The sequence below is a fragment of the Heptranchias perlo genome, chromosome 6, assembly GCF_035084215.1.
Source record: "Heptranchias perlo isolate sHepPer1 chromosome 6, sHepPer1.hap1, whole genome shotgun sequence".
Taxonomy (NCBI): Eukaryota; Metazoa; Chordata; class Chondrichthyes; order Hexanchiformes; family Hexanchidae; genus Heptranchias; species Heptranchias perlo.
The window spans coordinates 20,244,468-20,272,352 of NC_090330.1; the positions used below are offsets into that span (position 1 = coordinate 20,244,468).

Below are 27,885 nucleotides of genomic sequence, written 5' to 3' on the forward strand. Positions count from 1 at the left end.
CATAATGGTTCATTAATGCACTGCAGTATGGATCAGAAATGGGTTTCTGCACAAAGAGCTTTCAGTCAGTCAGCTTGTTGGGTGACGATGCCAAATGGAGGCAAGGTACTTCCCAAAGTGGAGGGAAAAAAATCAGAAGGCAAGTCACTACGGGCCACTCCTGTATACCTTCCAGAAGGTAGTTACTAAACAATGTTGGTTGGAGATTAATGAAAGATCTCCTGTCTGCCTGGAATGGTGCATGGCAGAGAAGGACTTAAAAGAACAGAGAAATAAAGGATTTAAAGATAATTAAGAACTTCCCCACTGGCCTAGTATTCAAATACATACTGAGCCACACAGACCAGAAAGGTCCCAGGTTCAATCACTTTTTTGTACTAGCCAATCCCCTGCATAAGCTACCATCTTCAGGGGAGGAGGGGTACAGGGAGAAAAGCAGACAGGGAAAAAACACTAGAAAGAAAACTGGTTGGATATCTTCCTTAAATTCTTCATTGATCAAAACTGCATCTTCTTGTGCATGTTCTGTACTTGAATTGATTACAAACATACTAGGAACATAGGAACATAGGAACAGGAGTAGTCCATTCAGCCTCTCGTGCCTGCTCCGCCATTTGATAAGATCATGGCTGATCTGTGATCTAGCTCCATATACCTGCCTTTGGCCCATATCCCTTAATATCTTTGGTTGCCAAAAAGCTATCTATCTCAGATTTAAATTTAGCAATTGAGCTAGTATCAATTGCCGTTTGCGGAAGAGAGTTCAAAACTTCTACCACCCTTTGTGTGTAGAAATGTTTTCTAATCTCACTCCTAAAAGGTCTGGCTCTAATTTTTAGACTGTGCCCCCTACTCCTAGAATCCCCAACCAGCGGAAATAGTTTCTCTCTATCCACCCTATCCGTTCCCCTTAATATCTTATAAACTTCGACCAGATCACCCCATAACCTTCTAAACTCCAGAGAATACAACCCCAATTTGTGTAATCTCTCCTCGTAACTTAGCCCTTGAAGTCCGGGTATCATTCTAGTAAACCTACGCTGCACTCCCTCCAAGGCCAATATGTCCTTCCGAAGGTGCGGTGCCCAGAACTGCTCAGAGTACTCCAGGTGTGGTCTAACCAGGGTTTTGTATAGCTGCAGCATAACTTCTGCCCCCTTGTACTCCAGTCCTCTAGATATAAAGGCCAGCATTCCATTAGCCTTCTTGATTATTTTCTGCACCTGTTCATGATACACCAGAGGGAAAAAATCACAACAAACAAAAAGTTCGAGGTTTATTTGTAAGGAACATAACTATATATCCTTATTACTTTACAATTTAAAAAAATAAACATTTATAGGTTGATTCAGCATCGGTGATTACTAATATACTGATGCAATTTAAACTACATGTTAAATACAGAGATTGTAATATTTGTATATTGGCTTATATTTTTTATCTCGAATACCATCAGAGCCACTTCATTCACGATGGCTCTGTTGAAATAGTGGTCTTTTTTGGTCGGGTTTTAGCCCTTTGGGAAATATGGTATTAATTATTAATTAGATCCAATAGATCTAAAATTAGCTGACAATGCTACAATAGAAGAGAGGATGGGAAGGAGAGAGGAATGGTGGAAATACAGGGTGAACAGAAGCATGTGTCCAAAAGTTTACTTACTTAAACTGTTTATTTTAATTGTATAGAGTTAATATTACAGTAAAACTTCTAACATGTGTATAGTTTTATTAAAGTAATATTAACATTCCGTTCAGCATCACAGCATGCAAGCTGAAAAATGGCCAACCCAGAAAGACTGGAATTTACCTTGATCTTCTGGGAGTCTAAAAGTTAACATCCCTTAGGCATTACGCATGGATGAAAAGGACTAAAAATTCTTACATTCTGAGAGAAAAATGAATTTATTTCACTTAAACAATCTTATGTAGCAATACTTTTGATCATTTCAACCTGGCATCTTATTGTTATATTTATTGTATAAAGTATTTTCAGTCAAGCAACCCCAAGATGATAAGTTTTGCATTTCCAAATGATCAGTCAATTTCTATTTCCCTGGTCTAGTGCATTCTCATAACACTTCGTGAATTCCAGTGCTTTAAAGCTTACTATATGTGACAGTTAGAAGTCAGTTTTATTTTTAGTTAAAGAGCTTGGTTGAATACAGTATCAAAAATATGCTTTAAACCTTAAAGATTTACTTGAATGTTTGCTTAAAGATAAAACAATAGACAAGTGCTGTAGATATTTGATACAGCAAGATAATACCTGCCTGAACTTTTTTCAATTGTAAACAATTTTATAACACCAAGTTAAAGTCGAACAATTTTATTTGAAATTCACAAGCTTTCGGAGGCTTTCTCCTTCCTCAGGTGAATGTTGTGGAAATGAAATCCTCGAACCCTTCGCATTTATAAATCACAGAACAATAAATGCGAAGGGTTCGAGGATTTCATTTCCACAACATTCACCTGAGGAAGGAGGAAGCCTCCGAAAGCTTGTGAATTTCAAATAAAATTGTTGGACTATAACTTGGTGTTGTAAAATTGTTTACAATTGTCAACCCCAGTCCATCACCGGCATCTCCACATCAGAACTTTTTTCAGATATTAGTTTCAGGATATCAATTAAGGCCCCATGCTGAGAAATTCGACTTGCGCCCAAAATGGGCACAAAGTCAGCGATGTAGTGGCTCCGTGCAATGGTCCGTGTCAGCCTGAGGCCCGAGCCAAATTCAGCTTCAGGCTTCGTTTAAATGTCGCCAGCGTGTTGCAGGCGGAAAACAGGCATCCTGCTGCAGCTCGCCGGTTGGGGAGGGCGGTAAATCGGCTAGCACTCATGCAGAGCCAGATTACAGGTCGGGTCTGGGGGGGGTGTGGGGGGGGGCGCATAAGACCATGCCGGGAATGGGGCATTAAAAGAGTCAGCAATGAGCTGGAGTTTTTGGGGGGGCCCAGGAGGAGTACCCAAAAATTAAGAATTTCTTCGGCCATTTTCATCTTTAAGCAGCTGTACACCTGTTTCAGGTGGCTAGGCTGCTCGTCCATTTACAGGCCCACCTGAATATCGCATCAGGCGGGCCTTGGGGTTCAAAGAGGCAGCCGAGGTGCACCCCACCTCCTCCGTCCCCTAACTTCTGATTTTCAACTGCTGGCCGCCCATTTATCAGGTGCAAAATGGGTTGCTGTGAGTTGAATTTCTTCCCTCCCCCTCTCTTGTTATCCTATCTGCATATTTGCAGAATTGTAATTAAAATGAATGACACAGGTTGCTATCTTATCATCAAAATTACAAAGCAATTTTTTGTCGCAAAAGTTACAAAAAGTTAGCTATGTCCTGTTTAACATTCCGACAGATTACAAAATACAAAAGTTCAACTCTACAATATTTTTCTCTTACTCGGGCAAAATAACCTCGCATATGATATTAAAGGTCTAGTTCCTACTCAGTCAAATACTACCCAATTTTGTTGTCATAATCTCCACTTCCAACACTCGCAAAGAAGTAAAGTGGTCTGACTTTCATAGTTGTGAATCTCAGAGAGTACCACCATCCTTTCCAGGTGTACCAGAGAATCCCATTATCGTACTTTGCAGTGTAGTTGCCGTGTCGATAATATTTTCCGTTAAGGTTGGCTGCATGGCACCTTTATTTTTGTTTGAAAATGTAAGAGATGGATTTTAAAAAAGGTTGTTATCACAAAAGAAGTATGTAACACATTTAGTCACATCAAGATAAGTTCACTTAGAGGAAAATAAACAGAATTTTTCACTTTCCTTTAAAGGATTTCTTTAAAAATTCTGCTGCTATTTTAAAATCGAGCATTTATGCTATTTCTCCCTCCTCTGCTAAGGTTCAAGTGTTCAGGGCTAATATGTATTCATCTGGAAATAAGTTTTGTTTAATTCTTGTACACAATAGAGAAAGAGGGAGAGAAAGATATCTGTGGTGGGAAACTATCTACTTTTTTCACCCAATTTCAGAATTGAGCATTTTCTGCTCAGGTAGAATATAAATTAGATACTTGACACAGCTCCCTTTATGCTGCCCCAACAATATGCTTTACGGCAAACTTCACAGCAACAGCCCTTTCTGCATGCATTTTGCATTTCTGTTCGACATCAATAATTGCTTTGAGTGATTTGGTATCAAATGCTGAAATGTGCACACACTTGGAACTAGATTGAGACCGGCCAAACACATTTTGTTTAAGACTCTTGCATCCCATAGAGAAATAAAGCGTTCACCATTTCCATTTCGGATGAATTCAAAACCCTTGTTTCAAAATTTAACAGATAGTGTCCCACAGTTTCCAGGTTAATAAAAATTAAAATGAGCTTTAAAAAAAAATCCACAAAAATAATAAAAAGTGTAAACTTAAAATGTTCTTTTTTGCTCATTCCGATTCTTATAAGCACTTTATGAGACTTAAGTTTCTAATGGAACTTTGGAACTGGTCTCTAATGAACTGTGCTGGAACACAATTAAAATTTCAATAAAACTTTATGTCTAAATCATTAATTTATAACTCGAGCTGTTCAATGGTGACAATAGACAGATGTTTTTTCCATTAAGTTACTTTTAAAAACAGATTTCATTGCCTTTCAGTGATAAGGAGGCAAAGCAATCCTGATCCTGTTTGTCCTCTACAAATTCTGATGTTATGATGACAATGTTTCATCATTACTGGTTCTGCCTACAAAGTATAATCGACTTGAGATGTTGTTGACTTAAATGCAGAGAAATAGCAGCAAAAGTTAAATATCTTTTTGTTGTACACTCCTTATTTGGGCATCACCATTCTGGAACCCAGTCATGCCTGCAGCTGCACACTTTCACCACTAGGCGGAGCTTCATATGCTCCACAACCCATATCCCCTGCAGCGTCACAAATGCATTCTGAAGGAAATTTGCTTTATCCCAATTTTATATGGGCATTATTTATTTTTTACACACGTGGAGTGCCCTACCATAAACACTAGTTGAAGCAGAATTTGTAATTGCTTTTAAATGGGAAGTGGATAAATATTTCAAAAATAAAGGGTATGGGGAAAGGGCAGGGGATTGGAAGTAAGTGGCAAGCTCCTGCAGGGAGCTGGTACTGGTGCGATAGGCCGAATGGCCTCTTTCTGTGCTATAAAATTCTATGATTCGTGGAGACATTACAACCAAACCGAGTCCTGTCTTCACCTAACGACCAAGCCCAGCAGAGGTCACTGGTTGATCCTATTAACAGGACAGAGGGTGTAGAAAATGGAAACATTGTATTGGTGCTGTGAAGAAAACTGCTTTGGGGTTGAGTTTGCAATGCTTTAACAATATAATATAGAAAGCATTTTCCATTGTCCATAATATATGTCATACCTAACTTGGGACTGTTTGTTATTGTCACTGGGTACAAAGACAAAAAACATTGTTGTATTTTGCAATCACTTTTATCCTTTCTAGCAATGAACGTGTATACATATGTTCACACACAATATTGCAAAAATAACTGTCGCTCTATACCTGTTAAACCACCAACCACCTTTATTTTCTCGAGCACAATTCCCCTGCAGATATCTGTCATTGTCCTGGTCTGGAGTGCTGAATTGCATTCCATTGTGAGAAGCTGACCACTGCACCTGTGGGATCAAGCCACCAGACAATGCATCCCCTGCATTCCCACCATAGGATCCAAATGTTAGCCTGTATTTATCCTGGTTTAAAGTAACAAAAACATGAATATGTGTAACAAAAAAGTACACTCACTGTATGATAACTTCATTGGTAATACAAATGAGAAATCAATCAATATCCATAACAAGTTTCAACTTTTCTCACCTTTTCATCTGAGATGCTAAATTTTTCATACGTAGCATACCTCTTTTCTCCATTCCAATCAGTGAGGTCTATCTTTATTATATACTTTCCTGCAAGAGAATTATTAGCCAAAATGTCTATTTTGTGATTATTAATGTTTATAAAACCTCTTTCAAGCTGTATTATATCCTTTACCTTGATCGTGACACAATTAGGACTGGTTCAACTCTTTAATATACCCTTACCTGCAGCCAAAATTTGGTGTATATTTTCATTTCCAAGCCAATATTCATCTTTCCTCTCTTGAAATAATCCAAAGCCTGATTTATAGTCATCCCAGCCTCTGAAGAAAGTATAAAATGCAAGTCTAGTACAGCTAACTTAAATTTTGTTAATAACAAAATCTGCTGACATTTCTATTAGTTTTGTCTTTATTTCAGTTAATTTCTGAGGTAGTGTGGCAGTTTAATGACTAGTTGTTTTCAGGCATTAGTTATTCTCACTATTTTGCTACTTTATTAAAGTATAAGATTTCTATGATCTGAGGGTACAATTATTAATTCATCAATCAACCAGTAATTCCTTGATGCTGAAAATCTGCTTGGTAATTACAACATTAATAATATTTGGATGCCATTGTGTAAATAGCATCATGCAGTTATCAAACAGTAACTCGATAATAAGAGTTAATGGGACGTGAATTGTAGAGCCCTGACTTCAAAATGAGAGTTCAAGTAATTGCTCTGATGAACTCATGTGAGTTGTTTAAAGCCCTGAATGGCAAGTCAACAGAAAAGAGCTGTAACAGGGGATGCTACAAAATATATTTTTTAAATTAGGCAGCTGGACTTAGTAAAAGATAAGGTTTATTGAGAGTCGCTGTTTCTGACTAGGTAAGAACATTTTACTGTCAGTGTACCACTAAGGATGCAGTATCAAAACTAGGGCAAGACTTTATTTGCAGCTAACCTGTACTGAGGCTAATGCCAATGCTAAGTGCACTGTCTTGTAAAAATAAAATGGTATTCAGCAGTGCAAATTGGATATTACCACTGGTAAATTAATATTCATCGGTAAAACAGTAGGGTTTTGGTGTGGAAAGTCCTTGTAAATGGAGTCCGAAAACACACTGCTTTTTATTTTACAATAAGCTAATGGGTAGGAAGAAGGCAGTACATAACCAAAGGGATCTGATGAAAGCTCAACGACCTGAAACATTCTGTTTCTCTCTCCACAGATGCTGCCTGACCTGCTGAGTGTTTCCAGCATTTTCTGTTTTTTATTATGTAACCAAAGGGGTTACCGTATATTGGACAAACCATTTTCATAATTGCATTGTATTTTAGGTGCCATTCAGAACACAGATGGAAACATTTTAAAACTATGGATATGCGTGAGATGTGGGCATTTTTTTAAACTGCCCAGTGGCAAGCAATCTATAATAAATATGAGGCTCTTCTTAAAATAGGAGAGTTGGTAATAAGAGAGAAGATAGAGAGATAAAAGAAAAATTGAGAATACAAGAAATTGTAAATAAAAAGAGAAAGTACAGTGATTGTAGAATCACTGGCAAGGTCTCACGATGATATGGTTTGACATGAGTCCAGTTGATTTACCTGTTAAAATTCACTTTTCCATTACTGCGACGTTGAATAACCGTCCATCCACCACCATCTGACATATCACAGTATGCAAGAAATGGTTCAGTCATAGATTTTGGTTTAATTCTGTAATACCCACTTGTGGTTTCCCCATTGTTGTAAATCTCAGAACAATCTGCACAAAATGGAACTTATTATTAGTATAATTAGTTCAAGGATAGCTCTTTCAAAGAGCCGGAATAGGCACGATGGGCCGAATAGCCTCCATCTGTGCTGTATCATTCTATGATTCTATGCAAAAACAGAAATTAATAAGACATTTCTCTAACAAGACAACTTTCAAAATAAAGCTTTCTGAAGGTTACATGGTAGGCTCCCTGGTGCTGCAACGTACCATCCCATGGAGCAACAGAATGCAGGTTTTCACTACATTTTCTGCATGCTAATTTGTGTCCATGCCATTTAGGGGGGGGGGGCGAACCCAGACATAAGTTCAGCTCAGTGCATGGCAGTAACACAACAAATTAATTGGCAAATCAAGCAAACGGATAATACTATGGCTTCTGCTCCAATCATGGCTCCCATCAAATTATTTGAACAGGACATTGGGAACACAGTATACTCTTGTATACTTTATATAAGGGAAAGGGTCTACAAGGCTAGAAAATCATATCTGGAACCAATGGAGAAGCTTTGATAAAGGAGGTTGAGGCTCTCCAGATTGATGATTACTGAAGTTTGCCAAACAGTTGCAGATGACTGGAAGTGTTGTCTGTGTCTGGAGCTGCTCCCCCTGCATCTGTGATGGCCATAGCTGAACTGAAGTATTTTCACCACTGGCTGATTCCAATCATGTGCTGGCAATTTAGTGGGCATTAGGCAAAGTACATGTTCACATGGAATCAAGTGACTGGTGCGCTGGAGTCACAGACTCATCCATTTCCACAGAAATATAGAACAGGGGGAAAGATAGCATAACTGTATGTCAGTGCTGCCTTCTCTAAAGTTTTGGGTATCATTGATTGTACTCAATTGGAGATGATGGGCTTAAATTCAGCACCGTTGCACCTGTTTAACAGGCATAGAACAGGAGCAACGATGATGAATTTAGCAGAGCTACAGTTCACGCCCGATTTGTATGTGTATTCGGGCTGCTGCTAAACTTGTCAGGCCCTTTTTTTTTAGGTGGCCCTGGTGCCCGTCTGAAATGAGCGCAGGTCTCATTTTGATTTGAAATGAGAGTCCCGCGCCCATTTTCAGGAAATTTGTTAAGAACAGTCGGAGCTTGCGCTGTGCATTCTCCAACTAGTCTTTCAGGCTCTGCAGGGGCCTAACCAGTGGTCCATAAAGGGGCGTTGGAGGCTGCAAAAGAAACCGGCAGGTACATTTTTTTCTAGCTTATCTTAACGTGGACCAAGGTGGAATAAAAGTGCTCCTCCAGTCTCCACATTAACACAGTGGGCCACTGTCAGCACGCCCGCCTCTCCCATTTGCATCCTCCCTACCCCCACTGACTTACCTGCGGGCCGGCTTGGCATCCAAGTCAGCTGAAATTTAAAGGGTCCGAACCGGCAAGATATAAATTCAGGACAAAGAACAAGAGAAACTTGTTTACACAGAGGCTATGGAATGTACTGCCAGAGTTAGTGATTGAAGCAGAGACTATGTCAACATTTTAAGAAGAGGTTAGATAGGTGGTTGAGAGAAAGGAGAATAAAGGGATATGGAAACAGAGTGGACACATGGCATTAGAACTACTGTTTGTGTGGTGGATAAACACCAACATGGATTGGTTTTGTTTAACAGCCTATTTTTGTGTTGTAATTTCTATGTAATTCTGTGATACACAATGAAGAATCTAGCATGTGAATAGAATCATAGAATCATAGAATGATAGAAAGGTTACAGCATGGAAGGAGGCCATTCAGCCCACCGAGTCCATGCCGGCTCTATGCAAGAGCAATCCAGCAAGTCCCACTACCCCGCCCTTTCCCCGTAGCCCTGCAAATTTTTTCCTTTCAAGTAGTAATCCAATTCCCTTTTGAAGACAATGATTGTCTCCACCACCTCCTCGGGCAGTGCATTCCAGATCCTAACCACTTGCTGTGTAAAAAAGATTTTCCTCATGTCACCTTTGGTTCTTTTGCCAATCACCTTAAATCTACGTCCTCTGGTCCTTGACCCTTCCGCCTGGGATCAATACATAATTCTTTCTGGCTGTGGCATTTCAATCTAATGTGGTTAACGAAAGGTTGGTTGTTGGGAGATTTGGGTTATGGCCCATGACTGCATTGTACAGTCATAGTTAGAAAAAGTACATAGATGTAACCAGGAACAAAAGAAGACCCATTAAGTCATTGAGCAATTTACTGACGTTGTCACTCAGCGATTCCAGTGCTTGGACAGATCAGGGACGGGAAGAATGGCTTTACAGTAAAAGCCAACCAAAGTGCACAGAATCATTGTAATGATGCTGCATAACCTTGCCATTGAGAGGAGGTCTTATTTTGAACCGAATGAAAATAACATCAGTCCTGTGCAAAGGAGGAGGACGAATGTAAGGTTCATAATACAGTAGAGAACCAGGCTGAATACAGAAAGTACAGAGGCAATCTAAAAAAGGGAATAAGAGGGGCAAAGAGAGAGTATGAGAATAGATTAGCAGCTAACATAAAAGGGAACCCAAAAGTCTTCTTTAAACATATAAATAGTAAAAGGGTAGTCAAAGGAAGCGTGGAACCGATTAGAGACAAAAAAGATCATCTTGTGGAGGCAGAGGGCATGGCTGAGGCAGTAAATGAATACTTCGCATTGGTCTTCACAAGAGAAGAGGATGCTGCCAATGCAGCAGTAAAGGAGGAGGTAGTAGCGATATTGGCTAGGATAAAAATAGAAAAAGAGGAGGCACTTAAAAGATTGGCAATAATCAAAGTAGAAAAGTCACCCAGTCCAGATGGAATACATTCTAGGTTACAGAGAGAAGTAAGGATGGAAATTGCAGAGGCTCTGGCCACAATCTTCCAACCCTCCATAGATATGGGGATGGTTCAGGAGGATTGGAGGATTGCAAATGTTACATCCCTGTTCAAAAAAGGGGAGAGGGATAAACCCGACAATTATAGGCCAGTCAGCTAACCGTCGGTGGTGGGGATACTTTTAGAGACAATAATCCAGAACAAAATAAATTGGCACTTGGAAAAGTATGGGTTAATAAATTAAAGTCAGCATGGATTTGTTAAAGGAAAATCGCGTTTGACTAACTTGATTGAGTTCTTTGATGAAGTAACGGAGAGAGTTGATGAGAGTAGAGCGGTTGATGTTGTGTATATGGACTTTCAAAAAGCATTTGATAAAATACCACATAATAGACTTGTTAGCAAAATTAAAGTCATAGCATTAAAGGGACATTGGCAGTGCGGATACAAAATTGGCTAGGGGACAGAAAGCAGACTGGAGGGAAGTATACAGTGGTGTTCCCCAGGGGTCAGTATTAGGACCACGGCTCTTTTTGATATATATTCAATGACCTGGACGTGGGTATAGAGGGTATAATTTCGAAATTTGCAGATGACACAAAACTCGGAAATGTAGTAAACAATGTGAAGGATAGTAACAGACTTCATGAGGACATAGACAGATTGGTGAAATGGGCAGACACATGGCAGATGAAATTTAATGCAGAGAAGTGTGAAGTGATGCAGTTTGGTAGGAAGAATGAGGAGAGGCAATATAAACTAAATGGTACAATTTTAAAGTGGGTGCAGGAACTGAGAGACCTGGGGATGTATGTACACATTGAGTGGAGTTTAGAAGAATGAGAGGAGATCTTATTGAAACATACGAGATTCTGAGGGGACTCGATAGGGTAGATGCTGAGAGGATGTTACCCCTCGTGGGGGAATCTAAAACTAGGGGACATAGTCTCAGAATAAGGGGTCGCCCATTTAAGACGGAAATGAGAAGGAATTTCTTCTCCCAGAGGGTCATGAATCTTTGGAATTCTTTACCCCAAAAAGCTGTGGAGGCTGATTCATTGAATACATTCAAGGCTGAGTTAGACAAATTTTTGATCAGCAAGGGAGTCAAAGGATATGGGGAAAGGACGGGAAAGTGGAGGTAAAAATCAGATCAGCCAAGATCTCACTAAATGGTGGAGCAGGCTCGAGGGGCCGAATGGCCTACTCCTGCTCCTATCTCTTATGGTCTCTTATGGTCACAATCTTTGAAGGTAGCAGGACAAGTTGAGAAGGCTGTTAAAAACGCATATGGGATCCTGGGCTTTATTACTAGAGGCACAGACGACAAAGCAAGGAAGTTATGCTAAACCTTTATAAAACACTAGTTAGACCTTAGCTGGAGTATTGTGTTCAATACTGGGCACCATACTTTAGGAAGGACATCAAGGCCTTAGAGAGGGTGCAGAAGAGATTTACTAGAATGGGGTGAGGGACTTCAGTTATATGGAGAGACTGGAAAAGATGGGATTATTATTCTTAGAACCGAGAAGGTTAAGGGGAGATTTGATAGAGGTGTTCAAAATCATGAACGGTTTTGACGGAGTAAATAAGGAGAAACTGTTTTCAGTGGCAGAAGGGTCGGTAACCAGAGGATACAGATTTAAGGTGATTGGCAAAAGAGACAGAGGCGACATGAGGAAACATTTTTTTACGCAGTGAGTTGTAATGTTCTGGAATGCACTGCCTGAAAGGGTGCAGGAAGCAGATTCAATGGTAACTTTCAAGATTGAATTAGATAAATACTTCAAGGGGAAAAATTTGCAGGGCTATGGGGAAAGAGCAGGAGAGTGCGACTAATTCAATAGCTCTTTCAAGGCGTCAGCAAAGTCATGATTGGCTGAACGGCCTCCTTCAGTGCTGTACCTACTATGATACTATGATACTAAGGATTCTAAATGCCTGTAGCAGCAGAGAGGCTAGGATAATCTGATTGTACCCCACTTCAATTAGGGCGATCTCCAGTACCAAGGTGCGAACCCATAAACATCTCTGCCTGATACCATAGACCCCATAGACCCCATACCAACCTTCCACCCACAGCAGCCATTACACAGACTTATACATAATGATTGCTTGTCTTTCTCCTTTTGTTATACCAGCAGCTGCTCCTGTTACCTGATTTTGCTGTTGGCCTATGCCTAGCCAGAGTAATAGCACTAAAATTCAAAGATGGTGATTTAAAGTAATTTACCATGTGCTTTGTATGAATGACACATGGGTGATACTATGTGGACTTCACCTGTGGTCCTGTTCAAGGCTGGTTTCTGCTTTGCTTTTTTCATACCACAACATTTTCTGACTTCCTGCCAGATCTTCTGGGTACTGGTCAGAACATTGACCCTGTTGGTGATGTCCACCAAGAATAGTTTTCTAGCATGTGTATTGGGACAAGTGGTAATGTGTCACTGAGTCAAATGTTGCTGCCATCATGCCAAATACCTCTTCCACAGTGACTGACACTTCAGTGCTGGTAAAACAGATGGCTTCAGAGCCTTAACTATGAAGCTTCAGATCAGGGGATCTTGACTTGTGACTAATTTGTTTCCTGCAGTGATGAAAGTGCTCAATTCTTGCTGTTAAGTTCCAAAATGTAACAAACATAGATGTGAACTGATTGATTTGTTAAACTTCACGAACAGCAGGTATGACAATGGTACTCAGAGGAGACCTTACCTAATGTTCATAAATTGTTCACCTTAAATGAACAGTTCCTCTGTTAATGGCCCTAATGGCTGACATTTAGAAAATTGGCCCTTTCATCTTTCATCTGCCAGTACAGGCATGACGGGCCGAATGACCTCCTACGTGCTGTAAGATTCTATGATTCTATATTGAGCATATCTGATTATTAGTTTTATATATTTACCATGGTGGTATGCAAACGGATTTGCAGTAATGGGATGTAATACAGTTTCTTGCTCATTCTTTTCTGTTTCAGTGTTTGTCACCGATGAGTTTTCCTTTATCCAGTAGATATTATATTCCTTTATATCCTTGAGCCGCCAAGCTCCAAGAAGGAACTGATTCTGCAAATGTTGTAACTGTTGTCGAAGTTTGGATACTTCAATCATGCATATTTCATTGTCCTGTTAAGAAGAAAAATATAAGCCTGGAGCAAATTTCAGTAACGCGCTGCCGATACTTGTCTCTTGTCTGGGGAGTTATTGGTGTAGCTGTTATTTTATGAGGTGGTCTAAATGTAGATTAAAAAGTAAATTGAGAGATTTCCACTGATGTAATGAAGAGTGCTGCAGCTTGAGAGGAGAACTCCTTCCTGCAGTCAACAAAATGCACTCCAGCACCAAGAAAATAAAACAGCAAACCAATAAAGTACCAGTAGGCCTGTGAAACATGGCCATTAACCCCCTCCCCCCAGGAGAAAATAGGTGCTCCAGACCCAATAAGGAAATCGAGATCCAGAAGTCAGTGTCCTCCTTCCTCCCCCTCTCAGACCCAGGATGGAAACCCGGCTCAGATTATTGCCCAAAAAAAGCATGTCCACAGGTTCCTGTCTAGCATCCTCGAGTGGAAAACAATATGGACGCTAAATTGGGCCATGTAGCGTCCGTTGTTTCAGCCTCCCGAAGTGTCAAGATGGCATCTTGGCTGCACACGCACGTTTCCAGCGTGCCGTGCGCCAGACGCTATCTTGGTATAGGAGTTAGTGGAGGCGCAGGTAACGAACGCAGGAAGCATGTAAAGTAAAGCGAAAATGGATACAATCAGAATGCAACGCTGATTTAAAGTGATAGACACCATTTTGGGACTTAACGCTCAACTCAACGCACAGCCTTAATCCCAACCATCTGAACATTTCTTACAGGTCCTGGAGGACCCCCACCAGTGCTATTTAAAGGGACCATACAGGATTTACAGGGTAGTGGCTGGATTACTGCTTCTGGCTGCCAAGACATTTCTAACTGTTTTTGGAGGTCTCCTATACTTGAATACTAGGACTAGGGGACATAGCCTAACATTTAGAGCCAGGACGTGCAGGAGTGAAGTTAGGAAACGCTTCTACACGCTAAGGGTGGAAGAAGTTTGGAACGCTCTTCTGCAAATGGCAGTTGATGCTAGTTCAATTGTGAATTCTAAATCTGAGATTGATAGATTTCTGTGAATCAAGGGTATTAAGGGATATGGGGCTAAGGCGGGTATATGGAGTTAGGTCACATGCCTACCATGATCTCATTGAATGACAGAACAGGCTCGAGGGGCTGAATGCCACGGCCACTTGCTGCTTCCTGACATGCGCTCCCTTCTCCTGCAAGAAAGTGGGACATGTGTCTGGGTGATGTGCCTGTCATGGTTGAATAGCTGCCAGTGTGTGTGGCCTGTGAGTTGTGGGTGAGCGGCTTGCAACTGTGGTAATGTATGAGGGTTAGAGGAAGCATCTGATTGGAAGAGTTGAGTACTGATGGAAAGAGTTTGTTGGTATGTGGGTGATGGGTGGTGTAGTGCGTGGAGCACTGGATGCGGCCAGTGGTGCAGTTGGTAGAAGACGCCACTTGACAGTTGACCTCACTCACCTTGACCACTCACGTCAAAGCATTGAACTTCTTCCTGCATCCATGTTCATGATGCTGTGTGCTTGGCATTGACTTCATCCCCTACTGCCTCCCACTGCCTTTTGAGTATATGTCTGGAGGGCCTCTTACGCCGCCCCCCCCACCCCCACCCTTGCGGATATAGGATGTCCCTCCTTCTGTCCACCTCTTGCACCAAGGCCTCTGGTGCATCAGCAGAGAACCTTGGTGCACGGATTCTCGCAGGCCTGGTACAAACTCAGATCGTTAGATTGGTGAGGTCTGGCGTGCAGATTGGAGGATGTGGGATTTAGTGGTGCGCAACCTTTATTCAATGTTTTAACATATCTCATCAGTAAACAAAGGGATGGGACCTGCATCTGTGCTTTACGTGTGCGATGTCTGATCTCTGTTCAGACTCTGTACAGACAGCAGACTGTTATATTCAGCAAATAACGGGTACCAACTACCTTTAAGAGATTTCTAACAGTCTTTAAGAGATTGGAGCTCCCCCTGCTGGTGGAAAGTGAGAATTGCATGGAATCCTCATTCAACACTGATTTCCGACACAGATTGCAGGTAAGTCCTCAGCCTCACGAAAGTCTCGTCCTGCCTGCGCATGGGCCATTGGGCGCGGGGTAATAGCGGATCGTGCTACCCCTGCCCAAAAACAGGCCCTATCCAATTTTTCCCCCTATAATTTTAAAAATGAAGCCTCAGGATCAGCCTGCAATGCCTCAGCTGATCTGCTGGCAGGAATTCTAAAAACACAGTCGAGCTCCTTATTGCAGCAGAAATCAGATGAAGAATCCTGCTCGCTCTCCACGTGGTGGTCATCAGGATCCAAACAAAAGCTATCTCTTTACTGAAACTGCTGCAGGCTAAGGTTATTCTCTTCATCTCCTGCCTGTAGCAACCATTACATGTCCTTCCCTCCCCGCTCAAGATCTTTACCCTAAAGCTGAAGCACCTAAAGCACAGGACCGCCAAGTATCGATGGAAACTTACCACAAGGCAAGGTCACTGACTCCGCACCAGGGGAGGCATGCACGAAGGCAGGCATGACAAAACAATGACAAATGCAATTGCTACACTGCTTCCCACTAAAATTGCCTGACGTCCTCTGACACATTCACATTCCACCCTATCCACATTCCAAAGACTGACAACTATATATACAAGAACTGAGACAGACCATAGGTAATAACTGCCCAGCTACAAGGAGCTGCTCATTGAGATCGGAAGACTAGATTACATCATAGTATCATAGTAGGTACAACAAAGGAGGAGGCCCTTCGGCCCATCATGCCTATGCCGGCTCTTTGAAAGAACTATCCAATTAGTGCCATTCTGCTGCGCTTTCCCCCTAGCCCTGTAATTTTTTTCCCTTCAAGTATTTATCTAATTCCCTTTTCAAAGTTACTATTGAATCTATCACCCTTTCAGGCAGTGCATTCGAGATTGTTACAACTCGCTGCGTAAAAAAATGTTTCCTCATGTCGCCTCTGGCTCTTTTGCTGATCACCTTAAATCTGTGTCCTCTGGTTACCGACCCTTCTGCCACTGGAAACAATTTCTCCTTATTTACTCTATCAAAACCATTCATGATCTTGAACACCTCAATCAAATCTCCCCTTAACCTTCTCTGTTCTAAGGAGAACAATCCCAGCTTCTCCAGTCTCTCCACATAACTGAAGTCCTTCATCCCTCGTACCATTCTGGTAAATCTCTTCTGCACCCTCTCTAAGGTCTTGACATCCTTCTTAAAGTGTGGGCCCAGAATTGAACACAATACTCCAGCTGAGGCCTAACTAGTGCTTTATAAAGGTTTAGCATAACTTCCTTGCTTTGTACCCTATGCCTCGATTAATTAAGCCCAGGATTCCATATGCGTTTTTAACAGCCTTCTCAACTTGACCTGCCACCTTCAAAGATTTATGTACATACATCCCCAGGTCTCTCTGTTCCTGCACCCACTTTAAAATTGTACCATTTAGTTTATATTGCCTCTCCTCATTCTTCCTACCAAATGCATCACTTCATACTTCTCTACGTTAAATTTCATCTGCCATGTGTCTGCCCATTTCACCAGTCCGTTATTATTCTGCACATTGTTTACTACATTTCCGAGTTTCATGTCATTTGCAAAGTTTGAAATTATACCCTCTATACCCAAGTCCAGGTCATTAATATATATCAAAAAGAGCCGTGGTCCTAATATTGACCCCTGAGAACACCACTGTATACTTCCTTCCTGTCTAAAAAATGACCATTCACCACTACGCTCTGCTTTCTGTCCCCTAGCCAATTTTATATCCATGCTGCCACTGTTCCTTTAATCCCATTGGCTTTAATTTTGCTAACGTCCATTAAGTGGTACATGTTCACAAATGCCCTCAACACAATATACGCAGAAATCTGTGAGCTCTAAGCCACAAATACCTGCACAGAGCACTGTTGAACATGCTGCAAGCCAGCCAGGGGGCTCTGGGGGGGAGGAGCTAAATACGATTAAAATCACTAAGGAATTGGTACTCAGTAAATTAATGGAACTCAAGGCGGATAAATCCCCTGGACCTGATGGCTTACATCCTAGGGTCTTGAGGGAAGTGGCAGTAGGGATTATGGATGCTTTGGTAATAATTTTCCAAAATTCTCTGGACTCGGCAAAGGTCCCAGCAGATTGGAAAACTGCTAATGTAACACCCTTATTTAAAAAGGGTAGTAGGCAGAAGGCTGGAAATTATAGACCAGTTAGCCTGACATCTGTGGTGGGTAAAATTTTGGAGTCTATTATTAAGGAGACAGTAGCGGAACATTTGGATAAACATAATTTAATAGGACAAAGTCAGCATGGCTTTATGAAGGGGAAGTCATGTCTGACAAATTTGCTTGAGTTCTTTGAGGACATAACGTACAGGGTGGATAAAGGGGAACCAGTGGACGTAGTGTATTTAGACTTCCAGAAGGCATTCGACAAGGTGCCACATAAAAGATTATTGCTCAAGATAAAGAATCACTGGATTGGGGGTAATATTCTGGCATGGGTGGAGGATTGGTTATCTAACAGGAAGCAGAGAGTTGGGATAAATGGTTCATTCTCGGACTGGCAACCAGTAGCCAGTGGTGTTCCGCAGGGGTCGGTGCTGGGTCCCCAATCTTTACAATCTATATTAACGATTTGGAGGAGGGGACCGAGTGTAACATATCAAAGTTTGCAGATGATACAAAGATGGGAGGGAAAGTAGAGAGTGAGGAGGACATAAAAAACCTACAAGGGGATATAGACAGGCTGGGTGAGTGGGCGGAGATTTGGCAGATGCAATACAATATTGGAAAATGTGAGGTTATGCACTTTGGCAGGAAAAATCAGAGAGCAAGTTATTATCTTAATGGCGAGAAACTGGAAAGTACTGCAGTACTAGTGCAAGAAGGTCCTAGTGCAAGAAAATCAAAAAGCTAGTATGCAGGTGCAGCAGGTGATCAAGAAGGCCAATGGAATGTTGGCTTTTATTGCTAGGGGGATAGAATATAAAAAAAGGGAGGTATTGCTGCAGTTATATAAGGTATTGGTGAGACCACACCTGGAATACTGCATACAGTTTTGGTGTCCATACTTAAGAAAAGACATACTTGCTCTCGAGGCAGTACAAAGAAGGTTCACTTGGTTAATCCCGGGGATGAGGGGGTGGACATATGAGGAGAGGTTGAGTAGATTGGGACTCTACTCATTGGAGTTCAGAAGAATGAGAGGCGATCTTATTGAAACATATAAGATTGTGAAGGGGCTTGATCGGGTGGATGCGGTAAGGATGTTCCCAAGGATGGGTGAAACTAAAACTAGGGGGCATAATCTTAGAATAAGGGGCTGCTCTTTCAAAACTGAGATGAGGAGAAACTTCTTCACTCAGAGGGTAGTAAGTCTGTGGAATTTGCTGCCCCAGGAAGCTGTGGAAGCTACATCATTGAATAAATTTAAAACAGAAATAGACAGTTTCCTAGAAGTAAAGGGAATTAGGGGTAACGGGGAGCGGGCAGGAAATTGGACATGAATTTAGATTTGAGGTTAGGATCAGATCAGCCATGATCTTATTGAATGGCGGAGCAGGCTCGAGGGGCCGATTGGCCTACTCCTGCTCCTATTTCTTATGTTCTTATGTTCTTTGGATGGGGTTTAGTGACCTCATAGAAATCAAAATCCAAGTGGCCTATGTGCAGAACAGAGGCCAGGAGATGGCTGCAAAAATAGATGATCTGGACAACAGTTGTCAACATAACATCCGTGTCTTTGGCTGATCGCTTTAATCCATGAAACCCGATGATCTGTTCTAGCCCTCGACAACTGACAGGACCTAACTCTGGATTGGACCCACAAGGATCCAACACACCCCAGGTCATATGTGGTGCAAGCTATTCCAGGGGACAATGAGTATACCATCCTGATCAATAGCAGGAGAACTAGTTTATTTGTTAAATATCTTCCCCCCAAACACAGACTCCCCTATATTTCACACATTAGCATTCCTAACACTTGCCCCCAACAAGGAGGGCACTGTGATATTGGGAAGAGACCTGAACTATACATTATCCCCAAAAAAACCACAGCCATGGTGCTGTGTGAGAAGTGTGAGAACCCAGGCATTGAAGATGTATGGTAGGCCTACGGCCAATAGGGATGGGGTTCACCTTTTACTCCACTAATACAAGTCATACACCAGATTTGATTACCTCTTTCTGAAGTAATCCCACCTGGTTCAGCTGCACCATTGTTCCCATCACTATCTCCAACCACAAAGATATCACTCTCCAGCTAACAATAGGCAGCCTACCTTCTCTTCCACAACACTGACACAAGTTGCCCAACTGATATCATTTGAAGAGACATCAAAAAGTGGTGGAAAGGTCTGATCTGAGCAGTTTGTCAGTTTTAAATAATTGAGCAATACTGTGGGGCTCATTTTACAAATATTCTCTATTGTACTCTGAAAAATGTTGCTAAAAAAATGCACACATTAGATCTTTCCATTTGATTTCAGAAATATCTATCGTCAAATGGGATGACACTAATTCATTTGCAACTTAAAATCCCTTTCAGAAAAATGAGAGAAAGCAGACATGTTTTGAAAAAATAATATGATAATAGTAGTTGGACATACATACCGAACCTCTGTGAGCTGCTAAACTTTGATCCAAGAAAAGTAGGAACACCAGTAGCATCCTGGCATCCAAAGTTGGCGACCTACAAAAAATATATTTTAATATTAAAAAGCATTGGGTGCACAAAAGGATCGTGGAGTGACTTTGCCTCTAATTTTCCACATCTTTCTCTGTCTGAAGAGACACATTGGGGTAAATTATCAACTTGCTGCCTGAGCATAAAACTGGCATTGCGGACCGGCTGCCCGTTATAGGAGCTGCCCAATTTACCTTTCCATTGATTTGAATGGAAAGGAAAATTGAGCGGTTTCTGTAATAGGTGATCGATACGCAATGCCATATTTACAGCCGGGCAGCAAGTTGAAAATCTACACCATTGATTGGAGTTTAGGTGCTCCTGTGGAGGAGCACCTAAACTCCACTTGGTGTCTCTCTTTGGTGGTGTGGCTTTTGGTAGCTGTGGTTCAAACCCATATCCTGTCATTGTACCTATGTCTTGTGGCATTAACTTGTTGTACTTTGTTAGAACATCAAGAGAAGCAAATGGCTCAAGTAGAAAATTTTGGGATCTTCCATAAATAGATTGAAACTGGACTGGACATGTCAATCCTGAGGTCATCAGTTCAAATCCCACCATGGCAAGTTGTGAGACTGAATTTAACAAATCTGGTAATTTGTGTGCTAGCACCATAAATGATAATGAAATCTACCGGATTGATGGAAAAATCCAAGTGGTTCAACTGGCTTCACAAGAGGCATCATTTCACAAACTAGTTTACCTAGCTCTAATACACATCCCCCAGTATTTTTCTGCTCTGTAAATTTAACCCTTTTAGTTAAATTCAACTTAAAAATAATGTCTTACTATAAATGATAACAAGGTCCTTCCATGGAGAAAGTTAGAGATCCTGTAACATGGCACAAGGCCAAAGCTTTATCATGACAGCAGAATAATACATTGTGTATTATGTGGTATAACGCTTCTGTCCTTAAAAATAGCGTACCGTCTGAATTACTGTGAGCAACACCATAAGAGATTCACTAGTACATACATAAAGTTTTGCATCCAGTGTGCATCCACTTCAGATATTACACTTTGTTACAGAAGCATAATAATCTTCAAAAGAGAAACAAAAGCCTACCATTGACCTGGAACCTGAATTTTCTGGCAGTTACAACTGCATTCAGATTGACTTCAGCGGTGGCCTTAAAGGGATAGACTAGGTTAGCAGCTAACTATCTTAACTGTGCTCTAGATTACCCATGAGCAATATCATGAGCGATCCACTAGACCTATATATAATTCTGTTCAGTATTTAGCTGTGTAAAGACAGTTGTTTCTTTTTTCTGATCATTACTATTAATATCACTAATCCTAAAATCCTAAAAATATCCTCTGGCGTTGGTAGCACAACAAAATATTTCATTTATTTTCATGCGACTACCAGAATAGTAGAAGGTGAACTAGGTGGACTTTGGTCTTTTTTCGTCTATTCGTCAATTTCGTCAATTCCTAAGAAATCAAGAAATTTAATTCTTGTCATATCCTGGTTCCTGCTGCACTTTAGCGCCAAGACAACATTTTGTTAGCCCCAGGCCACACTCAGCTCTGGAAAATATAGGGAAAAGGGGCATTCCTCCTGATTTCTTTTTTAAATGTCAGGAACCTTTGAAAACTGTAGTCTCTGTTAAAATCCCTTACTTTGGCCTATTTTGCATTTGTGCAAAAAAGAAAAGGATTGGGTTACATGGGGCTGTAACTATAATAGTAGAATAGTGGTCTTATTACAAAAATTCTTGAAGCTGTTCTAAATGTAAACACCTATTATGAGTGGAATTGGCACCCACAAAAGAATCAGCTTGTATTCTTCTCTAAGCTGTGCACAATCTAAAATCAGAAAGAAAGATATTCCAGCTGTCCAAACAGTTCACGTTCTTGCAATTGAAACCATATGTGTTTTCTGGGATTGTTTGAATATTTTCCATCTACCATGACCTTGGTTCTTCACAGATGCAAAAAAGTATCAAAGTATGTATGTAATCAGTTAGTGATTTTGTTGGAACCAAGCATAAAGGACAGGAGAGGCTTTAAAAGAAGGATGATTTAATTTTAAAAGGTGCTCTCAATGATAGGAGCAAAATGCATGAATTAACTGATACTTCATGCACTTTCTTGCATTTCAAGGTTCAAATTTTTAAAAGATGACAATTAATTCTTAACACTACATTTACCAATTCTATTTGTTTTGTGTCTCATCTTTTGATGTTTGTGCATGCACATGCAAGAACATTAGATTCAGGAACGGAAAACTTGAATTCCTATGACAAAATTTTGGCAACATGCAAGTTCACTGATTCAATAGTATGATGTTGCTAATGGTGCGTCAAAGGTTTTTTAATCACAAGGATGTTATGCCACATAGTTTTATTAGGGACAGATTTATCAACATTGGAGGCAGCCCTCGGATCTGACAGAACTTGGATGGGCTCTTGGGGTTTAGCAGCACTTTGAAGGGAGCCCGGAATATGGGAGCACTGCAGAGAGGAGTTCTAGGAGCACTGGGAAATATCCAGAGATTTGTGATCACTGTGACAGTGATGCTGGTATCCAGAAGCATTTGTGGAGGAGAATCCTTTAAATTTAATTCAATAAACCTGGGGATTTGTGAGTTAGCACCAAAAATAACTATGAAAGCTGTCAGATTGTTGTAAAAACCCAACTTATTCAGCAATATTCTTTAGGGAAGGGAACCTGCCACCCTTACCTGGTCTGTCCTATGTAATTGTAAACAATTTTACAACACCAAGTTATAGTCCAGCAATTTTATTTTAAATTCACAAGCTTTCGGAGGCTACCTCCTTCCTCAGGTGAACGATGTGGAAATGAAATCCTCGAAATGAAGTCGCATTTATAATTCACAGAACAATGCTTGGTGAGTACAGACAGTTTTTTCAACTGCCTGTTGCCAAGGCAATCAGTGTGCAGACAGACAGGTGTTACCTGCCAGGTCTCACAGAATATACAAATCACCAAAAAAAACAACAAACAAAAAAAAACAGAGATGTATATTCTGTGAGACCTGGCAGGTAACACCTGTCTGTCTGCACACTGATTGCCTTGGCAACGGGCAGTTGAAAAAACTATCTGTACTCACCAAGCATTGTTCTGTGAATTATAAATGCGACTTCATTTCGAGGATTTCATTTCCACATCGTTCACCTGAGGAAGGAGGTAGCCTCCGAAAGCTTGTGAATTTAAAATAAAATTGCTGGACTATAACTTGGTGTTGTAAAATTGTTTACAATTGTCAACCCCAGTCCATCACCGGCATCTCCACATCATGTCCTATGTAAGACACCAGTTCCAAACTAAGTGGTTGACTCTTAATGCTCTCGGGGCAACTAGGAGTGGGTAATAAATACTCTCTTGCCAATTTTGACAGTTGTTTAGGGGAGGCAAGACCACTTGCTACTGATATCAATAAATCATCTTGAATATCTGAACTGGCATCATGGAAGGCACAGCTACTGATATCAATAAATCATCTTGAATATCTGAACTGGCATCATGGAAGGCACAGCGATTTGGCTGTGAAACATATCTTCCTATGAAAAGCACCTGATTAAAAAAAGACAAAAAGTGAATAATTTCATTCTCAACCAAATTTGACAGCAGTTTTCACAACCACATTCAGATGCCACTTTATAGATGATCAATGGAAAAACACAGAGAACAAGATACATCTTCATTTACTTGTTGAAATGCAACTTCTCCAGTAACTTTAAGTCCTAAAATGTACTGAATTTTGTGGTTATTTTAATACAAACAACATGTATTTATTGTTTACATTGACTGGAAACAGTAACAGTGCTACTTAATAGATTTACTACCTTGCTGAAAATTATTCTTGATACACTAAAAGTTAGATGATAATGTTTTGCAACAGCTATGACACTGAAATGGAAAGAAATAATGGAAAAACATCCACTGAATTAGAAAAAGAATTAGCATGCATTTCATACATACGGCATTGTTTAAAGCTTAGCTAAATTCAAAACAATTTGTGCAGTGACAAATAAGACGAATAATAAAACTCACCTGAATTGTAGTAAAATGTCAACCAATTGCATAAGATATTATCGAGGTGCTGGTTGTACTTGAAGATTTGAATGAATAAGAATGGTACTGAAGTTGTTATTACTTTGTGTATAAGAAGCCAGATGGTTTATATTAAAGTCCCTGGAGTAAGTTATTTCATCACATTCCAGTAATGGACGTCTCCTGCACAATATGCCACAGTGACAAAACTCTCTTCATTTGCAATATCTTGACAAGAGAGGGCATAATTTCATCTCTTGTGCATAAATCCATGTCCACAGATGCACAAATTCATCAGTCTTATTCATGTACATTTTAAACTGAGAATGTTGCATATCAAACTTGGCTCAGTATCCATGTGGCCATTTGAAAGGAATGGCCAAAAACACCACATATTATTGTAAAATTTGTAATTTCTTCCATGTTATTAAAGTTCAAGACAGCACTGCTTGGCCTCAACAGCTGGGCTAAATGATTAGACTTTTGTCCCTAATGAATAGTTTAAAGTCAATTGAAATAAACACATTTTTTGACTAAAGTGAGGACAACTGGTATGTATACAGTTTGCCAGAGTGAAAATGCATTGCAACATGGTCCCTTATGCATGCATTTAAACCCCCTCCTTACAGAGCCAATGCCTAGGCCCGTAACTAAATTAAGTTGGGAAATTTACAAAATGCAACTATATTTGTTTATATATAGAAACACAATCACAATTAGCTGTTAACAATTGTGTATGTTTACATCTGGTGACAACATGAATTTTACTCTGAAACTAGGTCATGCAATTTCTGCCAGTTTGCATTCTCCGTTAGTGATGCAAACCATCACTGTGGCTATAAGCCAGTTGAGGTCCTAATGAGGAATGATCATGGAGTAGTAGAGCTTTGTGTCAGCCCCATCCAATTAATTTCCCAATGGAAAGTGCAGACAGCAATATGTTCCCAGGCCTCTTCCACCAGAAAAAAAAACAACCTATGTTTATTAATTTAGTTAATTGTTACAATCTTAATGTTTTTAGTACTGTTTTCTTCCTCAACAATCTATCTGCTTTCTTCCCAAAAGCTAACAATCGCAGTGATTTGTTTACTGGATTTAACGTAATTTTGCACAAGTATAACAAATTTTCTTTGAAAGGGTAGATATTGCTACACAGACCAGGAATTTACTGATTATTGATTAAAGAAACTAGCAACTTTATTTACAACCACTTACTTATAATGAATATTTTGTAATAAATATTAAAAGTGCAAATTTGAAACACAGACTGACCATAATGGGTTAATTACACCTGCAAATGCAACCTCCATTAAAATCTTCCAAATCAGAGAAATTCACAATCTGATAGCTTTCAAAGTAACTTCTCAGTTCTTCCATAAAACCCACATTTAACTCTATAGATGACAAAACCAACATTTCTGGAAAACTCAATAAACACTTTTCAAAGATCACAGGAGTAATTTTAACCTAACCTGCCTGGCAGGAAACAGACAGAATTGGGTTGAATGCCGTTTTGGCATTATCTACAAACCTGCTAACTTCAGTTGCTTCGTCATTTACCTTCTCTCCATCATAAGGTCAGAAATGGAGCTGTTCGCTGATGATTGCACAGTGTTCAGTTCCATTTGTATGCAGCAAGACCTAGACAACATCCAGGCTTGGGCTAATAAGTGGCAAGTAACATTCGTGCCACGCAAGTGCCAGGCAATGACCATCTCCAACTAGAGTGAGCCTAATCATCTCCTTTTGACATTCAATGGCATTACTGTCACCGGGTCCCCCACCATCAACATCCTGGGGGTCACCATTGACCAGAAACTCAACTGGACCAGCCACATAAGTACAGTGGCTCCTACAGCAGGTGACAGCCTGGGTATTCTGAGGCTCATAGCTCATCTTCTGACTCTTCAAAACCTCTACGCCATCTACAAGGATTGCGATGGAATACTCTCCACTTGCCTGGATGAATGAAGCTGCAACAACACTCAAGAAGCTCAACACTATCCAGGACAAAGCAGTCTGCTTGATTAACACTTCACTGACCAGCCTAAACATCCACCCCCTCCACCATTGGCATACTGTGGCTGCAGTGTATATTATCTACAGGATGCACTGCAGCAACTCGCCAAGGCTTCTTCGGCAGCACCTCCCAAACCCGCAACCACCACCACCTAGAAGGACAAGGGCAGCAGGTGCATGGGAACACCATCATCCCCAAGTTCCCCTCCAAGTCACATACCATCTTGACTTATATTACAATTCCTTCATCGTTGCTGGGGCAAAATCCTGGAACTGCCTAGCTAACAGTATTGTGGGTGTATCATCACCACACGGACTGCAGCAGTTCAAGAAGAAGGCCCACCACCACTAGGGCAACTAGGGATGGACAATAAATGCCAGCCTTGCCAGTGACGCCATCCTGAGAATGAAAAAAGCTGGTGTCAAAGCACCTGAATTTGAATCATATCAGGAAGATTGTTTTACACATTAAGATCTACGTTGAAATCCATGTACTGAATCAGAGGTAATTCAAAAAATCTGGTTGAAGAACTCAATGACAAAAATCTCTTTTCAGATCTTGTGCTTTACTATGCACTATGCAGTGCACTGGCTTTCTAGAAAAAACATGCTTCTTCATTTTTTAGAATTACTCAATCCTCTGTAAATAGTCATGGAAGGAAAGGGCAAAGGGTATCCTGAATTGACAGACCATTAATGGGTTTTTGAATTTATCCTTTTTAGAAGGCATGTTGTGCATTTGAACAAATTAAATCTGGAATTTCAAGGAAAGGTGAGCTGTCGCCTAACTTATGCAAAGTGTGTTTGCCTTTATAAATCAGCTTAAGCTATTTCAGATCCAGCTGCAAAAAGATGAATTGATGCATTTCCCATCCATGATTAAGGCTTGTGAAAATGATAAAATGGCAGAAGACCCACAGGGCTACAAGCATTACACAACCCTTCTAGGTCTTCCAGATAGTTTGGTTCAACAATTTAAATGGGCTCATGTAAGATTTCTGGTCTACCCGGGATAGATTGCTGTAACTCCCATTAAGCAGCTTCTCAGCTGGAAATTATTGCATGAAGATTACAGATTGAAGCCAACTCTTAGAAAAAAGGGAATATTTAAATTTTGGAGAACTGTGGCATGTGAGAAGTACACAAACCTCAAGCCCATTCAATTCCATCTTTGTTCTCTTCTTCAACATGTAAAACCAGATCCGTTCTCAACTGACTCCCACAATTCAGTTTCACATTCATCCATAACCAAATTTCAAGAAAATAGCGAGAAACAACAATGTCAGGAGTTGCATTAATGCAAGTAGTTTCTTTGTTGTAGTTACTACTGGTCATGGTATTGTTTCATTTTTTAACAGAAATTATTGAATTTTGTCTCTTATTGTTAATTCTTGTTAATTGCATAGGTGTATTGCAATTTAAAAAAAAATAATAACCTTCACTTAAAGAAATAATGACTGGAATTTTGTTATCAAACTCTATTCAAGCAAAAAGTGCTTGAAAATATCCACTGGCATGTACACCTAGTAATATTTTAATTCAAAGCAATTTTACAAAAACGTCCTATAAACAATAGGGCTGCGAGTTATTGAAAAATAAACCAATAGTGTGGGGCCCCCATGATTCACTTGCCTCCCCCACCCAGTAAGATGTGTGTCATGACA

At 40.4% G+C, this 27,885-nt stretch overlaps 1 protein-coding gene across 2 annotated transcripts in view; it reads right to left on the reverse strand.

Moving 5' to 3' along the window:
* Positions 1–2,526: 2,526 nt before the first annotated feature.
* Positions 2,527–27,885, reverse strand: part of fgl1b (fibrinogen like 1B) — a 106,995-nt gene continuing 81,636 nt past the window's right edge. Inside the window, exons 1-8 of one of the 2 annotated variants that reach the window (XM_067985884.1) lie at positions 24,203–24,464; positions 20,107–20,185; positions 13,287–13,506; positions 7,419–7,578; positions 6,048–6,145; positions 5,824–5,912; positions 5,509–5,699; positions 2,527–3,646 (exon numbers count right to left, since the gene is read on the reverse strand). In XM_067985884.1, coding sequence (XP_067841985.1) covers positions 3,457–3,646; positions 5,509–5,699; positions 5,824–5,912; positions 6,048–6,145; positions 7,419–7,578; positions 13,287–13,506; positions 20,107–20,185; positions 24,203–24,234 — 1,059 coding nt within the window. In that variant the 5' untranslated portion in view covers positions 24,235–24,464 and the 3' untranslated portion in view covers positions 2,527–3,456. Of the gene's footprint in view, positions 3,647–5,508; positions 5,700–5,823; positions 5,913–6,047; positions 6,146–7,418; positions 7,579–13,286; positions 13,507–20,106; positions 20,186–24,202; positions 24,465–27,885 lie in introns of those variants that run through there. The other variant, XM_067985885.1, reaches the window with a different exon arrangement.